General features: G+C 44.5%; 3 protein-coding genes across 3 annotated transcripts; all 3 read right to left on the bottom strand.

Moving 5' to 3' along the window:
- Positions 1-1751: 1751 nt before the first annotated feature.
- Positions 1752-5938, bottom strand: PtA15_5A512 (uncharacterized protein; the record flags this gene model as incomplete). Its single annotated transcript, XM_053169282.1, has 4 exons — positions 1752-3322; positions 3399-5476; positions 5558-5565; positions 5666-5938. 4 exons carry the CDS (start codon positions 5936-5938, stop codon positions 1752-1754), a joined length of 3930 nt encoding a protein of 1309 aa, XP_053020494.1.
- A 9837-nt stretch (positions 5939-15775) lies between these two features.
- PtA15_5A511 (uncharacterized protein) lies at positions 15776-16000 on the bottom strand (the record flags this gene model as incomplete). The annotated part of the gene is made up of 2 exons (XM_053169281.1): positions 15776-15809; positions 15879-16000. The coding sequence occupies 2 exons, from the start codon at positions 15998-16000 to the stop codon at positions 15776-15778; spliced, it is 156 nt and encodes a 51-aa protein (XP_053020493.1).
- Positions 16001-17117: 1117 nt separating this feature from the next.
- On the bottom strand, positions 17118-18302 carry PtA15_5A510 (uncharacterized protein; the record flags this gene model as incomplete). Its single annotated transcript, XM_053169280.1, has 5 exons — positions 17118-17313; positions 17396-17700; positions 17762-17845; positions 17930-18188; positions 18271-18302. The coding sequence occupies 5 exons, from the start codon at positions 18300-18302 to the stop codon at positions 17118-17120; spliced, it is 876 nt and encodes a 291-aa protein (XP_053020492.1).
- Between the last annotated feature and the right edge of the window lie 411 nt (positions 18303-18713).

The following is an 18713-nucleotide window of genomic DNA, read 5'->3' as shown; positions in this document are numbered from 1 at the left end:
ATGCCCAAACCCCAATCACCCTGTTAAAAGTACCACCATAATTCCCTAGGCAATAGTGTTGCATAGTTTCTTGACTGTGTCACCTGTCACAGACCATGTAGCTAGTCTATTTAGTATGTTTCCTCTTTCTATGATAAAAGCTATCCCTCTTTTTGAGCTCTCCTCAAAACAAATAGGAGGTATCAAATATAGCCAAACCCACCGCTATGGGGGTTTGCAATAGCTTAAAATGCTTCCACTGGTCAAGGCTTAAAGAAATTCTTGCTGGTCCACTTTTGGGCTTAATTTTAACCCAAAATCATTGCCAGCAATGACCCCCAGAAACTGTTAAAAAATTCTGCTCATCCAAGGAGGACCATACAAATTTAGACTCCAATAAGCACACACACCAGCACCCCTTCCAATGACTGGTTAATACCTGTCATCACTTGGAATGCATACCTCCATCTGATGGCTCATACTCAAGTTGACAAACTCAACTCAGTATTGTAACCTAGTCATTGGTTGGAGTAAACACTCCACTTTGGTCATCAAGTGGATACACACTCCACTCAATGAAATGCAACGGTAAAAAAGCCTCTCCGGTTCCAAATGTGAGCTTTGTTTTTGTAGAAGTCTACTCCCTGACCATCATCTAGAGGATGATGGCTCAGGGATTAGATTTAGCTCTGGGTCTCATCTGACACCTGTCAAGACTAAGTGTGGAGTAAACATGGAAGATATGGGAGCTTCAAGATTTACCAAAACATTTTTTTTGAAAGTGTCCAAGCTTCTTGGAAAACACAAAATAAGTGATCGCCTGACAACATGCACCTGGACTATAAGTGGCTACAGTACAGGCTGAGTTGTGGGTGAAGATGGCCACTGTGAAAGATGTGATCTTGTCCAACTTAAAAAAATAGAAACAGTGATATCAACTGGTCAGTACTCTGACTCACACCATGAGCCTACAAAAGAAAGTGTGAATAGACACAAAGGACTTCCCATTGTCTAAAGCTGTTAACTTAGAAGGAAGGGTTAAACATTACTTGCTAGTGAAGATTGATTGAGATCAAGTTTTCACCAGTAAACAAGGTAATTTGGAGTTTCCTTCTAATTCACCTCTTGGATATTCATTTGTGTCCAAAAGCCCCAGGTGCATGTTGAATCATTTTTTTGTGCAGAGATGAAAAATAACTGCATCAGCTCCTATGAAACCCAAGTCTGGATTCCTGTGAAAGTAAACTCCACTCAATGACATGTTTGTGGTGAACAAAAGATGGGAGGTTGTTTCAAAAAACCGCCCTTTGGCAGCAAGGTTTTAAAAATGATGACTCATAGTGCATGAATGAAACATCTTTTATGCATGGGCTGCAAAAGCTATATTCTCATCTTCTGATTGAAACATTTCTATTCTGGAAAAGTGGTACTTTCTTTTGAGGGTCAGGGTTTTCTTTTTCATCTATTGGGAATGTTCCAGAAAGAAATTGGTTTCCTGTGGGCTTCATCACAGACAGGTTTTTGTTATATGTAGTCATCTTGGTACTATTGGGACTCTTACTTATATCAGCAAGTGAGACACTGGATGGCAGCTCACTCTTGTTTACTACCTTCATCAAAATTTTATGAGCCTTTGCTTTTCTTTCTGATGAACATGGTGCCAGAATGCAGAAAATTAAGAGCCAGACAAACAATAATACAAACGCTGACAACAGCCACGGCGAGAAAAACAGGGATTATTTGAAGCATCATACAAAATAAAGAAATGATTACTACACCCAAACCCAGAGATTACCGACTTTGCGTTGAGTCATTTGAACTGGACCTAACTCAACGTCCAGGGTCGGTCCACCAAACTTGGGAATTACGATGCATTTACGTTCAGTGTCTGTAGCACGAGAAGGAATCTTGTTGATGGAGTTTTCGATCGGCTTGGAAAAGGTACACAGAGATTTACCCAAGACGGGTAACCAAGAAGGATTAATTAAAGTGATTCCTTTGATCCAGATTCGCTTTTCGGTCCGGTGAAGTTCTTGAAAGACGATAAACTCAGGGTCCGGATGGACGCTAGAATCGAACAGAACTGAACTCGGGTGGATGAAGACATCTTCTTCGATTCCAATGGCCCGATAGGCAGCCAAATTTTTAGTGTGACTGTTTACGTTCGGCTTTCCGGAGCTGGACTGACAAGATTTCACTTTGCTGGCTTTGATCGCGACTTGATCGATGAAGGCTGATGTGATTAATTGTCTTAAAACTTTCAACTGGGTTTCGGATGGTGGCATCAAACTAGGTGAGAATTCGACTTTCAGTCCGGTTTCTATGGTCGCAGCTTGAACAATCCTAGTGATCTGAGCTCTCAATTTATGTATCTCTTCCATAGCTTTAGGTCGGACAAAGTTTTCGTGGCAGAACTTTGAAGGGTTATTACCCTGCCCGAATTCGTAAGCTCCGACGACCGCTAGAGTTTTAAACAGATCACTAACACCACTACCCAAGCTCGCAAACTGTTGCTGGACTTTGAAGAACTGCCGCCTTTTTTGCCTGCGAATCTCTCGGTCCTTGCAATCGGCGTTTTTGAGTAGTTCGGTTTCATTGATGGCCTGCTCGTCAAGACAATCGGTCGGATTATCTTCATCGATTGCGCTTTCGTGGATGAATGGGTCGCCAACCGATAGGATCGACACCATTGCAATCACATACGCCAGACAGTCATACTGGAAGCCGGAAACTAGCATCCTAGCAAATCGGGGGCTCAGAGGGTATTTCGCCATCGCTCGCCCCAGATCCGTAATTGTTCCCTCACCTCCGGGATCGCCTTTCATGAACCAATCACTTTGACCTTGCGGAAATGATAAAGCCCCGAGATGGGCCAGCGATACTTCTGATTTTCTCAACGCAAACCGGTCAGGGGGGGTAGGGAAAGGAAAGTTGGTGACTGTATCAATGTTCATCGACTTCATTTGCAGGACGATTCCATCGATTGGTATTCGTTGGATCTCTGGCTTCGCGAACTGAGGGAAGTAATTTTCAAACACAGCTGAAGAATACAGCCGATAACAATGACCGGGACCAGTTCGACCAGCTCGACCCGAGCGCTGGGAAGCTGAAGCTTTGGATATCCAATCTATTTCGAAAGATTGGATTCCAGTAGAAAGGTCGTAATGCCGTTCTTTGGCGCGTCCGCTATCTATCACGTAGCGGATGTTTGGAATCGTCAGAGATGTTTCAGCGACATTGGTCGCAACGACGACCAGTCTGGTACCGGGTGGCGGGTCTTCAAAAACTTTCATTTGCTGGTCGGTTGGAAGAAGAGAGTAAAGGGGTAAAATGTACATGGGTACTAAGAGAAAAAAAATGGAAAGCGTCAGCAAGTTGAGCACGAATGCGGGTAGAGATAGTTCTGAGAAAGTATTTACCATCACTGTCTTCGACTAAGTCAACCCTTTCCAAAACTTGGTCGTCCTCTTCATCAGTGTCTAGCGCCTCTGGGTCTTCCTCCCATTCTTGACCCTCGTCGACGTCAGCAGCAAACTCGTGCTTGTCTCTACCCAAATGGATCAGTTCTGCTTCCCCAGAAGAAAAGCCTTCCACTTGGGCAACCAATTCATGTGGACTATCTCCATGAACAGTGCCATCACGATCTCCTGCTGATGGGAATGCCTGTGCACAGGGAAGCGTGAAAGATTTGGACTGAAGGGCCGCCTTTCGAGCCTTCCTCTCCTCGACCGTTTTCTTTCCGAATTTTTGTTCCAACTTTCGACAAAGTTTCGTGATTTCGAGCTGACCTGTTAAGAAGATTAAAATGCCGCCAGGCGGCAGGCGAGCGTGAATCTTGGCTGTTTTGGTAAAGGCTTCCGTGACGTAGTCCATCGGGGTTCTTCGCATGAAATGAACGGCAACTGGGAACTGACGTGCCGCGATTTCGATCACGGGAGGTGGCTCGGAAAAAAGGCATTTATTCATGGTAAAGTCCGAAACCCTCAGGGTTGCTGACATAATGATCAATCGCAAAGGTCGACGGCAGAGGCTGGTTTGTGTATCCGGGTTGGAGGTCTTCTCAGCCGAGTGGTGATCGGAGTTCTGGCTGGATATGCTTTCCATCCACGTCTTCAGTCTTAATCGCACGATACGACTCAGTACACCGATCAAGACGTCCGTGTTGATACTCCTCTCGTGAGCTTCGTCGACAATGACAGCACTGTACTTGGATAGCAAGAAATCGGCCGCGAGCTCTCGTAGAATGACACCATCTGTCATGAATTTGATTTTAGTGGTCGAGCTGGTTGTGGTATCGTAACGAATTTGATGGGAAACAACACCCTTGCCCGTAAGTCCCATTTCCTTCTCCACTCGACGAGCCATACTGACGGCAGCTACTCTGCGAGGTTGAGTGACTCCAATAAGACCCGGATTGTCGCCATCGACCTTTCCCCATCCAGCCTCATACATAAATTGGGGTACTTGAGTTGTTTTACCACTACCTGTCTCGCCGCAAATGACTACAACCGGATGTCGTCGGATAGCATCCATGACGGTATGTTCTTCCGCAAATACCGGAAGCAGAGAACGGGAGGCGATGACTTCTTCTTCTCGTTCAAGTGGCACATGGGACGTTTTTTGATGAAGGAAGAGAGGTGTTTCTGGTAAATCCAAAGGCGCTCCCAATGGTCCGCAACGAGTCGGCGCAGTTTTCGTCGATTTGATGGTTGATAAATGAGCGGGTACCGTCTTAGGGACGGAAGTTGAGGTTGTGGCTTCAAGATCAGGGTTTTCTTCGGCTAGTTGTAGCTGCTTGTTGGCCCAATCTCGAATACTGCCCTTGACTCTGGGTGCTAGTTCCGATGTGAGCGCGGTTTGTGGCTGGTTTCGTGGAGTATCCAACGCCTCTTCGACTGGTAAGGTATCGTCACAGCCTTTCCACTCTTCTTCATCGGGCCATGCTGACGAGCTGCTTCCTGAAGATGAGGTTTGAGATTGGTCTGGTTCGTCCGATGCTATTGAGGCAGAAGTCGAAGATCCTGAGTCGTCAAAGGAATCGTCGTCGTCATCAGAAACCGAAGGGGCCCTATTCGGTTTTCGTTTCTTTTTCGAAGGGCGCTTGACATGTGTAGTTACGGCGCCAGAAGCAAGTGCGCTGCCGATGACCACCTTGTGGCGTGCTGTTGTTGGCGAGTCAGTAGGTTTTGAAGGCTGGGGATATGTCTCTTTTGACATGTTCTTGGATTCGGATGAAGCACTGCGAATTTCGACAGCTCCCGAAAACGGGTTCGTGACGGGGGTTGGTTCGGATTCGTCTTCATTATCAGTCTGACTATGATAGCCGGATCGGAGCTTTTGCTTTGAGGAAATCAGGCCCCGAGCCCGTTCTCTACGTCTCGTCTCAACCTCGGCGATTGTGGCTTTAAGCTCTCGCTGAGTTCTCGCAACGGACGAGGAGCAAAGGTGGGCGGTGGAGATAAACGCCGAAGGGTCCTTAACTGAGGATTGTGTTTTCCTGTTTAATTAATAAAGACCAAGGCATCAATTTACTGAATTTCTCATAAGATATGCTTCAGGTTATATAAAGAAAACTTACTCTAATCCCTGATTGATTACGGATTGGCCGATACAGTGACAAGTATTCGCAAAAACCGTCAGGTTTGCTGGTGCAAATAGGGGGAAATGTCAATGGAGAGGCACCGACCTGAATGAGCTCATTTCTGCGCTCTTTTTTTAACTTCTTCTGGACGTAAGCTTCGAATCGTTTCCTTTTCTTCTTTGACATAGGTCCCTGATCTTCACTTTCTTGGTTGACGGTAGAGATGGTAGGTGGCTTCGAACTGGATCTGAGGTCTTCATGATCAACGGCTGATTCGACCCCGGAGTAATCGCCCGAGTTTTGATTCTTGTTTTCTTCTTGTGGTGCTGACCTGTGGGACCTTGCTTTCTGGTTGTATCGTGGCCGTGAAAACCCCATGGTCGGACTCGAAATGTGTGTTGCAGCGGGCAAAGCCAAACACCGGAAATTTGGGATGAGCGTGATCAGCTATGCATGCGTATGCATCATGCACAGCACCACCGAAATGCGCGGAGTATGTTGGCGGCGACCAAAAGTCCCGCGGAGTGATGTACATATTCCAAATCAACAGACCACTGCCACCAGGCTCGAGTAGAACACCCGTGGCCACTACTCTGTACTATTATGGTGTTCAAAGTTGGTTTGCATAATTTTATGCATGCATAAATCATAAAATCATAAAAATATTTTGGTGAGGAAATTTTGTATTACATAATCAGACAGTCATATCCCCTGCAAAAAAGATTTTATGATTTTATGATTTATGCATGCATAAAATTATGCAAACCAACTTTGAACACCATATATGTATACTGTACATAGTAAATATGTGAAAGCCTTCTTATGGTACGTAGAGGGGTACCATTCACGCTTACATGTCCAGCGTTTCCAGCCGCACCTCGAGGCTCAAGCTCCGGCTATGTATTTGGCCCCAGAATTTTCGCCAGTCCTTGCTCTTCCCCCCCCCCCCCCCCCCCATACACCACATCACCAGCACTACATAGCTACATAACCACCCGCATCATGGGCCTTACAACACCATATTGCAACACTCACCCGCCCCGGCCGTCCAGCAGGTATACATAACACTCACCCCGCCCGAGCTCACCCGTCTGTAATTGCAACACTCACCCGTCCGTATATATGTAACAAGCACTCACCCGTCCGCGTAACTACAGTGCCCCCCACAACTTCTCAACTATCCCTACAGGGGGGTTCCAAATTTTGGAGATTTTTTTTCCAAAAATTCTTTTAAAAGTGGGCTGATGCTGGGCTCTTTTTGGCCCATTTTTTGATGCAAATGTCACATTTCACCAACCAGACCTGGTAACATGCATGATAATAGTCCAAAGTCATTGAAATTTCATTGGAATCGCTGCCAAGAGAGCAATGAAGAAATATTCTTCACATTGCCACATTCCAAAGAGTGTACTGATGGATATGGCAATCATCAATAACTAAGGAGGTACATATCTACATAAATACCTACACCTGTAGTATGTATGTACATAGATAATTTAGTCTCTAAATACATAATAAATATTCTATAAGTCCATAGTACATTTCTGTAACCACATACTATGGTCTTAAAACCAGCTGTTCCAAATTTTGCATCTGAAAAAAATGAAACTTTTTTTTGAGGCATTGCACAGACTTCAAAGTTATATTTTTGAGTTCTCCTACGTCTGTAGGGCTCAAAAATGTATAGTTTACATGTGATACATGTCTGGTGACTTTGAACACATTGTTCAAAGTTCAAATTTTTTTTGCAGGTGTGGGGTAGTTGAGAAGTCGTGGGGGGCACTGTATGTAACACTCCCCCCACCCCCGAAGATGGATGAATCTGATCTATTCATCCATCTTGCACCCTCAGTTGTTTAGACTTCTTTGCTCCTCTCGGTTGTTCAAACTTGAAATCTTGTTTTGATTTCAAGTACGGCAAACATGCTTGGTCACTTTCTTGGGTCGTTTTGAGTAATAAATAATATGTATACAAATTCAAAACTTGAGATAAAAAACACAAGAGAGATAAAAAGAACACAAGAGAAGCAGTCCCAGGGAAAGAGGAGAAACATTTAACAATTTAATGAGCTTCATCGACATCCTCCTGTGCACCATTGGGATCCGAGCTGTCCTCTTCTCCATCATCAACTTGCACCCCTAAGATTGCTTCCTCACCATCATTGTCAACTACAACATCTGCTTGTCCCCTCTTTGGTTGCCGGACGGGTTGATCCTTCAAGATTTCGGCTATAAGATTTGTCCATTCGGAATATTGAGTGTGAAGTAGTTTGGGCTGGCACCGAGCGCACATCCACGTGACGTTTTCCGTCCACTCAAGCATTAGTGTACCATGTGCAGATGAACAAGACTGTAACTCTTTGCTTATGAGTCGTAACTTCTTGGCCCTTGAGATATCTCCTAAATCCAAATTGTCAATATGATCCTCAGTCAAATTGAACTCATTCTCTAGAGCCGCTTGGCCTGTTTCCATCCAGACAGTCCAACCACAAATGAGTTTAGTAGAAGTTAGCAGGAGAAGAACATAACTTACAAGCATAGAAGTTATCAGGAGATAAACATAACTTACAAGCTCAAATGTATTGGATAAAGTCCTTCATATGTCTGTACATAGCTAATCCCCATGAAATTGATCTCGCCATCTCTTGAGTAATCAAGTCTATCTCCTCATCCACCCTCTCGAGGACAAGGAGGCAGGTGATACCTGTCCGTACATCCGGCTCGATTGCCCATGAAGCTTTTGAATGGTAATAGATGCCATCATTCCAAAACTTATGGTCGATGGGCATGCTTGAGAAATTTTTGTAGGTTAGGGGATGATTGTCTGCGTCGGCAACTCTTTGTCTTGGGAACTTGGCAACATATTGATCAAATTGGGTGTTGTAATTGGCTATGAGTTTGGTGATTGGCCCACGTCAACTCTGAATTGCCTTCTGGATCTTCTTTCTCAACTTTGTTCCCAACCAACACCCAATTGTTCTTGAGTCAGTGAGTGGCTGCCATTCTGCCCAGAGTTGCACCGCTTGAACGTATAGTTCAGATTTTGCATCCCACAAAAGCAAGAGGAGTTTTTGCTCCTCTACAAAAATAAAAACTTCATAAGTGATGGATCAGCCGATAGAGGCATTAAGGGTGTTCAAAGTTGAAATCATATTTTTTTCAAACCATAAAATCATAAAATCATAACACTTTTGAGTGATCATTTTTTATGTACCATTTTAGAATTGTTGCTCTTTTTTGAGTGATTGGGTGTTACACATTTTTTTCAGATTAAAATTTTATGAATTTATGGTGTTATAATTTTATGCAGTCAACTTTGAACACCCCTATTGTATCAACTAACATACCTTTGGCTTCATCTGCAAGGGGCCTCTCAGTCCGCCCTAATCTCTCGGCAGCCTCCTTCAGCTTGTTGGAAGTGTCTTCCAATTTATCTAGAAGTTCATGAACCTCCTGTGCGCTATTATGGTGTTCAAAGTTGGTTTGAATAATTTTATGCATGCATAAATCATAAAATCATAAAATCTTTTTTGCAGGGGATATGACTGTCTGATTATGTAATACAAAATTTCTTCACCAAAACATTTTTATGATTTTATGATTTATGCATACATAAAATTATGCAAACCAACTTTGAACACCACATATGTAGATAAACAGACGGATTCTTGTGCAGGCAAGATCTGTCATCCAGAGGAAAAAAGAGATCAGGAATTCAATAGGAGCAATAAAAAGTAATTGAAGCCCACCTAACTCAACGCTTCAAGTGTGGCTTCCTGCTTATAGACCTCAAGTAATTTGGAGTGATGTTTTTCTTTCTCTTCTGTATGTGATTCCTTGAATTGTTGTTGATCTTCCCATTGCCTCCTTTAGAACCGCTTAGTGTAGCTGCTACCCAATCTTGAAAAAGGATTTTTTTTTCCAGAATCCCCGATAAGACCTCCTTCATCTCCACTCGGCGGCTTGGAATTTCTTTTTGAGCCATTTGGCTACAGGAAAGAACTTCAGCTTGATTTATGCGCCACATGGAAAGTAGAATACACCTACGGAGCTGCTTGATGCCTATGGTATTATGGTATTTGAGTAGGCGTGAAATGGTGGAAAGTCAGTGGTTTCGTGTGGCATATTGTAACGGACTGATCAAGGGGGAAAGATACGACCACATTTGTTCGAGTCCCTCCCCATCCGATAATCCCCAGCGCTTGTTTAACAGGGGATTATAATCAAGCTGACAACCCCACGAGTGAATGCAGGCGTGAAAGACGGAAGTTCCGAACCAAAGGCGCCTCCGTTTCTCACCCATTAATCCGCGCTGTGAAAAAAATAAGGGAATTCAATTAACTTGGCAATAATGATAGTGTTAAAGCAAACTAGTGGGGCACTTACCAATTCCACGTACTTATCAAGTGAACATCCAATGTCACATAGGATGCCAACATGTCAATCAGGCTCTAAATTATCCAGCAATTTTGTGAGCAGCGCCAATGGGAAGCACCTCTGCTTGCCTGATTTTTTAATGTTAGCCAGGTAAATCGCAGCATTGTGAAGACAACAACATCCCATAAGGCCGGTATCGTCACATCCTTTCCCCAAAGACTCATTGCGCTTTTCATCAGCTGCTTTGTGTGCTTCTGTAAATCGTTCCTTCTTTAATGGCAGCATAAGTGTCAGGTTCACTAATCTCAAAATGGAAAATCTATCAGTCCTACATACTTTGTCCTTTGTCTTTTTGCGTAACTCAATATGTCGGATCTCAGCAGTCATTTTGTTGAGTTTCACTCAGGTGTTTCTGTTTTCTTTTCTATGCCTTACACATGTCTAGTACACTTCACACACATTTCACAGTTTGTATGTAGTGTACCTGAGGCAGCGGACGTGGAAGGAAACTTTCCTCATCCTTCCACAAACCTCGTCCGCTCACCACATCGTGTCCGCTGTCCTCAGGTAAGCCTTTTCATCTCTTTTCTCTTTTTCCTTTTCTTTTCTTCTCTCATCCTTGTTCTCACTCTTCTGTCATGCAATGTTATCATCCTTCCACAAACCTCGTCCGCTCACCACATTGTGTCCGCTGTCCTCAGTCCCAGTCGAGCTCAACACATTTTGTCCACTTCAGATTGCTTGAGGAAGATGCTTGGAGTGTTTAGTTGGTGATAGTCTTGGCTAGCCTTGGAATGGTGACGATGCTGAAAGTTCCTATCAAGACAAACAATGAGCTCATTGTTTTTCAATCAGGGATAATCTTGAAGGTTTGTTGGGGCCGGCCCAAAGCACGCGGGACAGGCACGGGACACCAGATTTGTCTGCTTGTTGAGTTTCATGACTTTGGATATCATGCTATTGGTTTGATCATCCAATTCTTGGTACAGATCAACGGCTGCGGAGAAAGGTTTTCGCAAGTCACAGGACTGGAAATGTTGATCAGAAATCAGTTTATCATCTAGCGCTGTAGAATGATTAAGTCATGACTCACATGATTTGAGTTTTTAACCATCAAACGCTCCGATCTGGGTTCAAGATATTGCTGAAGGGCAGTTGTGAATGGCATCACCCCAATGTTACAATTGTTCCATAGGCAATGGTGCAGGATAAGTAGTGGCAGCAAAAAGGCGGTGACCGGTCGAATGGGTGAGCCTGGGAGATAGCCCATGCAGAGCAGGCGTACAGCATTGGGGTTGCATGAGCAGAACTTAACATTTGCACAACGTTGACCTTTGTTTAAGTTTGAACCAGAAAGATTGCACACAGAAAGATTAGATGAATAAACGCTCAACGACATTCAAAGAAATGAAAAGTAGCATACCATATACATCAACAAGATCAATAGCTCTTCTGGTTGCGGAGATGTAGTCGCAAGTGGAATGGTCGCTGTAAGTGTTATCCTTTGTCCAGTTCTTGGTTATTGCTTTCTGGGCTAGATATGTCAAGTGGAGGTCTTTAACAAGTTCCTTGCAATTGAATTGGACAGCTTCTTGGTGGAGGCGTTTGATGTTAGATTCAATTGCTATGTTGATACTATTGGGTTCTTCAACATTGGGAGGGATCCATCCGTCATCTCAAGAAGAGCCGCCAAACAATGCCAATGGAGGCTTTTACAACCCCGGATTTGAAAATCAGCACTCCAATCCTTCCCGAGAAGAGACGCCAAAGCAAGTCAAGAACCGCAGGAAACATCTAGATCCAAGCATTGTCGAGTCCCTGAAGCATCTGGAAGTTGATCAGCTGCGCCAGAAGGTCAACGCCCATGCACGATACAAACATCTCACGGCTGATGACCGTTGTGTATTCACCAAAGCTTACAACAAATATCAAAAAGAAATCCATGTGATGGCTGCGGAGAGACTTCTTAGACTGAATCCTGTGTTGAAACATTTGGGAAATCGTGGTTGTTTCAGAGGGTCGACAATGTATAACAACTTCTGTGAATATGATGTTGAAGCTCGGAAATTGTTTTATAACTGTAAGTTGTTTGGCTATCTCTTCTGGTCAGTCATATCTGGTTACTCATCTTACGGTAATCAACTCACAGATGATCTACATCAAGACAACCAAAAGAGGGAATGTGGTCGCCTCTGGAAAAATCTCAATCAAGCTGAGAAAGAACAATATAAAGATCTGGCTTTTTTGGCATTGCTGCCCAACCCGTTTGGACGCGGTGATTGTAATGGTCCTGATGGCGGGACTTCGGAAGCATCTTGTCCAAAAACAAGGGAAATCACTTTTTCAAGCAGGCTGAGACTGAGCACTGGAGCCAAAAGGTGATGCTCGATGTAAGTCAGGTTTTTGTGCTTCCATAAGAGGTCAAAGGCTTTTTGATTATGTACAAGCCCAAGGACTCGGGAGGCAAAGTCGTCAGCGGTGGTAGATTCCTGGGGGAGCAGTTCATCAACATGTTCTTGCAGGATAAGAAAACCAACATCGAAATGAACTTCCTATTGTTTGTGGGTGGTCAAGAGGTTATCAGGAGAGCTACTGGCCAGCTGGCCCAAGTCACCAAACCCAGGAAAACTTGTAAGCGCAAAGTTTGGGCGCCCAAAAGTCCCTGGAATTTTGGTAAGTCGTCTTCTATCCACCTTTCTGGTATTCAATGCGACTGTTATATTTACTTCTCTTTTGTATTGCAGGGGGTAAAGGGGCCAACTACAAGGCCACTAGGGATAAGTTGAACCTTGCTATATGTAAGCTGTCTCTCACTGTTACGATTAAGCTTGGTCCAAACTGATTTGTCCTTTCTTTTAGCCAAAGCCACCAATGGTTTGCACAAGCAGTGGCCAGGCAAAACAACAGCCGCGACCTTGAAGAAGCTCTGGGTTACTTTTTCCATCAAGGACAACAAGCACGGAATCAAAACGACCCACTTTTGTGTCAAACCCGGGGCCATGAGGGACAAGCAGTTGCGACTGATCTTACGGGTGTTTCACAAAGATTTAGTTGTTCTCACTGAGCCCCCCCCTACTGATGCTCCCAAGACTTTGGGCGCAGATCCTGACAACCTACCCACCGGCCAGGAAGCTACACAATCCTCCAGGACAACCTTGAACAAGGGCAGCGCTACAAATGCAAAAAACGCACGTGGATCAGACAGCGCTACCAAATCAAAAAAGGGATTTGTATCAGACAATACCAAGACGGCTTCAAAGGAAAGCATCAAGGATAAATCTTTGAAAAAGAAACAGAAAAAACTTACTGTGCAAGAAGAATATGATGATGAGGAAGAGGACAAGGACAAGGATGAGGACAAGGAGGACAAGGAAGACAAGGACAACAGTGGGTCAGCTACACTAACAATAGCTGTAGCGTAGGGTAGTGTTAGCTGTTTTCAGCTACGCTAAAGAGAAGTTACTGTTAGCTTTCATTTTTTCGAACTAACACTAAGGCATTTTCTTGAAGAAAAAAAATAGCTGTTAGTGTAGTGTTAGCTGGAATTGAAAAAGAAAGTTAACACTATTCAAATTCTTTGGAATTATCATTTTAGCAATGTTAGAGTTCCAAAAAGCTACACTAACTGTTGGTCTGGTGCTCTGTGAAGTTACGCTAACTCTCAGTGTGGTGGTCGTACTTTGATTACATATGTAAACACATGTTTTGTATTTTTGCCCAAGACCAGGTTCTAATTGAACTCAGTGGACCACAGTAGACCTCAGACAGCATCAATTTTCACTCCTGATATACTATATGAGAGTACACAACCATCATTCAGCACACCAAACATCATTTATAATACTTATTCATCACATTATAACTTCTCCCTCAATAAACTCCCACCAGGAAAAAAAAGTAGTCACTTGATGGCAAGTGACATGATTCAGCTTTGTTTTCAGCTCCAACACTGCTCCAGTGCTGCTCCTCTCCACCAGCACATCTAGGGATCACATGACAGGTGTCAGGATCAAAGCAATCAATGTGACAAAACCAGATGATGCTCAGCTTTGGCCCTGGCCCAGATGATGCTCAGCTTTTAGCCTGGCTCAGCTGATGCTCAGTTTTTGACCTGGCCCAGCTGATGCTCAGCTTTGGCACCGGTCACCTGATGATCATCTTTTGCCCTGGCACAGCTGATGCTCAGCCTTTTCCGTTGCTCAGCTGATGCTCAGCTTTGGCCCTAGCCTAGCTGAATTTAAGCTCTGGTCCTGTCCAAGCTGATTCCCATCTTTTTCTCTGGCCTGGCTCAGCTGATAGTCAGCAAGCTTAGCATCAGCTGACCAGCTGGCCCAGGACTGGTTCAAAGCTGAGCATATAATGGGACAGGACTAGGAAAAGGCTGATCAAGGACTGGTACAAAGAGGAGCATCAGCTACGCCAGGACTAGTACAAAGCTGAGCATCACCTGGGCAAGGACTGGTCAAAAGGCTTTATTCCAATTCTGAGAGTGAGATGTGTGAAAAAGCTGAGGATGAGCTGGGCAAAAAAGCTGAGTATGAGCTGGGTACCAAAGCTGAGTATCAGCTGGACAGAACTGAGGATCAGTTGGGCTCATCAAAAACTGAACAGGACCTCCTTGGTAAATTTTGGAAGTTGAGGAGATGGTTGGGAGATTGGGGTAGGTAGTGGATAGATATTGGATAGATGGTGGGTAGCTGGCTGGAACTGGTGTGATGTCACTTTTCATCAACTAACTATTTTATTTTCCTGGTGTCCACTCATATCTTGCTTGATCGCTTCAACTCATCACTCACCCACCCTTGTTTCTCTTCTTTTTAATGGTTTGTCTGCTTATACGTTTTTTCCTGTCTTGTTGTGATGTCTATGATAATGAAATGAGAGATCTCAGGCGGACATCTGCCTGGGGACTTGAAATAATTTATCTTATTCATCATAATAAGAAGGAGTAAAAAAACACCTATTAGCACTGTTCACGTAAGAAATCTATGACCATGGTGAGAGATATACATCAGCATACTTTCCCAGCCAAATTGGCTGGCACAATGGGATAAACTTTATTTCAATCTTGCTGATGTTTAGCTTACGTGAAGAGTGCTATTTTCTTCATCCCAAAGCTTGTGCCTGTTTTGGGTTTGAGTGAAAAAATTTAAGCTAACCAATTTAGTTCAGTGTAATGAAGCTTCTGCTTAGCGTAGCGTAGCTTATGTTGTCACTAGCTACGCTAAATGTGTGCAAAAATTTTGTTAGCTTATAACAAGTTACGTTAATTTGTAGTTTAGCACTTATTATTTAAATCTAACACTATTTGTTTTGGAAATGAAAGTATTATAACTACACTGACTGTTAGCGTAGCGGTTTTTAACTTTATCTAACACTAAATGAATCCTGGAGGGAAAAATGGCCGCTAGGCTAAGAGATTTTGGTCAAATAGTGTAGTTTAGCGTAGCAACCCACTGTTGACAAGGAGGATGAGGAGGACAAGGACAAGGATGACAAGGATGAGGATGAGGATGAGGATGATGAATGAATGTGTCTCTTCCTTACTTCATGTAGTTGTACATAGTTTATCTCCCTCCCCTGTATTTCCCCATTTGTTTTGTTTTCTCTGCTAGTCTTGTTATATTTTTGATTCCATTCAATCCCTGCTTAGTCCCAACTCAGCTTCTCTCAGATTTGTTTTTATCTCCATTACTTCAAATAGTGGCCACGGGTGGAGTAGAAGTCCATGTCTCTCCCAAGCACAAGAGAGAGTGAAACATTCAAGAAACTCCCCCTTCCCTCACGAATAGAGCTTTGGACATGGATGGAGTGAGATCAACCCACAATCAAAGCTCTCTACGGGTTTTGTAGACCTGGGTTGCGTAGGCCGCTGTTCTCAAAAGTTCAACCCAGACCCAGATCCCCTTTCTCTCTGCCTCCAAATGAGCATAAAAAATACGGCTTCGTGAGTCCTTTCGTTGGCGGTCTTTCCTCTTTCTCATTTCGGTCTCGCAACGTAGAACTGGTGAGGCTTGCGATGGGCATAGCAGATTGCTTGTTGGTTTTCTTGCGGAGGGGCATGGAGCCACTCTCTTGAGCTCAGCTACCGATCTACGGGCCTCCGACTTTCCTTCTTCTCTGCTCTTCACTAGAAGACCATAGCACATGTCAGAACTGTCCATTTCTCTCTTTGTTGCACCTTCTCTTCACTCGCATCACTCGGTATCTAAGCATGTCCCACCACCGCTCCCCCACCAACTCTCCAAACAGTAGTCCTCTTTTGTGGGGAGAGTACTCTTGGATGTAGAAAATGAAAGACCATCAGCCCGGCAAGCGAAGAACAAAGATGACAGAGATAACGGAAGTGGACTCATTTGGTCATCGTTAACTTAAGGATGGGGGGGAAGGGGGGCAAGCATGGAATGGATCTTCGTGGGAGAGATCGGCATGGTGGGAAGGCGAACGTGCCAGCTTTGTTTTCTTGGGACATGCAGATGGACAATTTCTTTGATTTTGAGACAACTTATAGACGATATTCATTCATGATAATTGACGATTTGCGTGTACGAAGTTCTTTATAAAACAAGAGGTGCGGGTTTGTCTTTGCAGGATAAGGGTTCATTAGCTTGTATGTTCCACCCACTCCCTGGTTGTCCCGCCTCCTTCGTTCCCCCTTTTCTCTTAGTTGTTTTTTGTATATGTATGTAAATCTTTTCCCACTTCTTTCAAAAAAAAAAAGATGATAATATATAATAATCCATAAAGAATCAAACTATTCACTCCTTGCGATAGAAAAAAATGGTTTCTTATATGGGCATGATCCCTTCCCAAAGGATAAATTGGTGGATAAAAGTGGGGGGAAGAGTGCATTTTTTTGTATGTATGAGAAAATTGCAGTCGAGATGATGATTATGTATGATGAGACGTCTTTCTATGCTCTGAAGTAGCCCCCTAATTACCCCTATTATATATAGACCCAAATAACCCCGCAACACTTTCCAGTTTTCTTGTGAATGAACTTGCACTTCAATTTCTGAATCGGCTTCAAAAATCAAAAGAACAACATCATTCGACTACCCAAAAAAACGAAGAAAATGCTAGCATAAGATAGTTGAATATCAGCTTCGAGTCACAGTCGTCATTTTTGAGAATCAAGTATCAAGACCACCAACATGTGCTGAAGATCCCTCAGTACCGATCACCACCTCGCGGTTTCTACAGGTGGTGGGGGCGGAGGAGCTACGGTGAGACCATTACCATTCGGGATGACTCCATTCGGGGGTTCGTCATATTCCCTGGGTGAACCTCTGCGAGCAGGGCCACGCGGTATTGGAGAACGGGATCTGGAGGGGGAGCGGCGTCGACGGGGGGCACGGCCAGGACTCTCATCGTATCTGAATAGACAGAGTTAAGGGGGAAAGTGGTTAGATGAAAACCGCGGATGAATTGCCAGTTGAGTAATCCGGACAAACTAACCTTGATCGCCGAGGAGATGGCCGCCGATCGAAATCACGGTAGCTTCGGTAAGGCCCCTCATCACGACCGCGGGCGTAGCCACCGTGTGGATCATCTCGACGGTAGTCATCGCGACGGTAACCGCCACCATGAGCTGGGTATGCTGGAGGGCCACGACCATAGCCAGAGTGCGGTGGGCCACCCCAACGATCATAGCCAGCACGTTCATCCTCTTCACGTTTGCTGCCCATATACTGCCCTGGGGTGGGTTGATGTGGCTTGGTGGTGACTGAGTAATCCACTCGAATGGGTCGACCGTGAAGATCCTGTAAACAAGAAAAAGAGTTAGTCAACTGTGGGGTGCATATCGAAATTCAATCGACTTACCAAACCATTCAGTTCTGAAATGCAAGCCGAGGCATCTTGGACATCTCTCATTGTCACGAACCCAAAGCCACGGGACCGATCACTCTGAAGAAAGCGAAGAAGGAAGCATGAGTTTCCAGATTTTTTTTTAAAAAAGTGATGGAGAGAGGGAGAGAGAAGAGACTCAACTCGTTGGTCATAGACTATAACGACTTTTTCGACTTTGCCGTATCGACTGAACTCGGCCTCCAGGTCAGCCTCGCGGGTGCGGATGGAGAGTCCAAAGACGCCGAGGACGTTGGTGGGCTCGACGTCTTGAGGCGCATGGCGAGGCCGGACGGGTGGGCCAGAGACGATGGGCCGATCACGGAGGCTGACCGGGCCGTCCCGGGGTCTAGGTGGGGAGACAGATCGGCGAGAGCTTCCGCCACCATAACCGATGGGGGAACTGGACATCATGATGAAAAGAACCAACATCGTTAGTTTAGGAGAGCATATGGCAGATCCAAGACAAATCAGATGAGACGAACCGACTGCGAAGACGGTCTGATTCGGTTGGCATGATGTTCTGGGCTGTTTGTGAATGGAGAGTTTTCGACAGGTGGGAGGGGTACGTATTACGAGATTGGTATTTGCAAAGGCTTTCAAGATGGTGATATAATGATTGACGAGAGGAGGTTGCCCAGAGTATCGGATGGGCGCGGGGAGAGTGGTCTGGATGGTTTTATACGCAAATCGTTCCTCTTGTTGTTAATCTTTTGGAGGGCTGGACAGTGGATCTTGTGGGTGTCCTCTATATGTCTTGTGCTTCTTAGATATTTTTGAGGTCTTTTTTTGATATGTACCTGGTTGAGAAGATGCGCAGTCTAAAGAAGTCTTGGGTGAACGTTTTTCTTGAGAGGGCGCTTGCGGATTGAGGGGGAGGGAGGGGGGTGGGTCTGGGGATGGTGGGCGGCAGGTTTTGGGGAAAGAA

This window comes from Puccinia triticina, chromosome 5A (genome assembly GCF_026914185.1).
Source record: "Puccinia triticina chromosome 5A, complete sequence".
Taxonomy (NCBI): domain Eukaryota; kingdom Fungi; phylum Basidiomycota; class Pucciniomycetes; order Pucciniales; family Pucciniaceae; genus Puccinia; species Puccinia triticina.
Note: the sequence above shows the minus strand (reverse complement) of the source record. Positions and strands in the feature narration are given on the sequence as shown.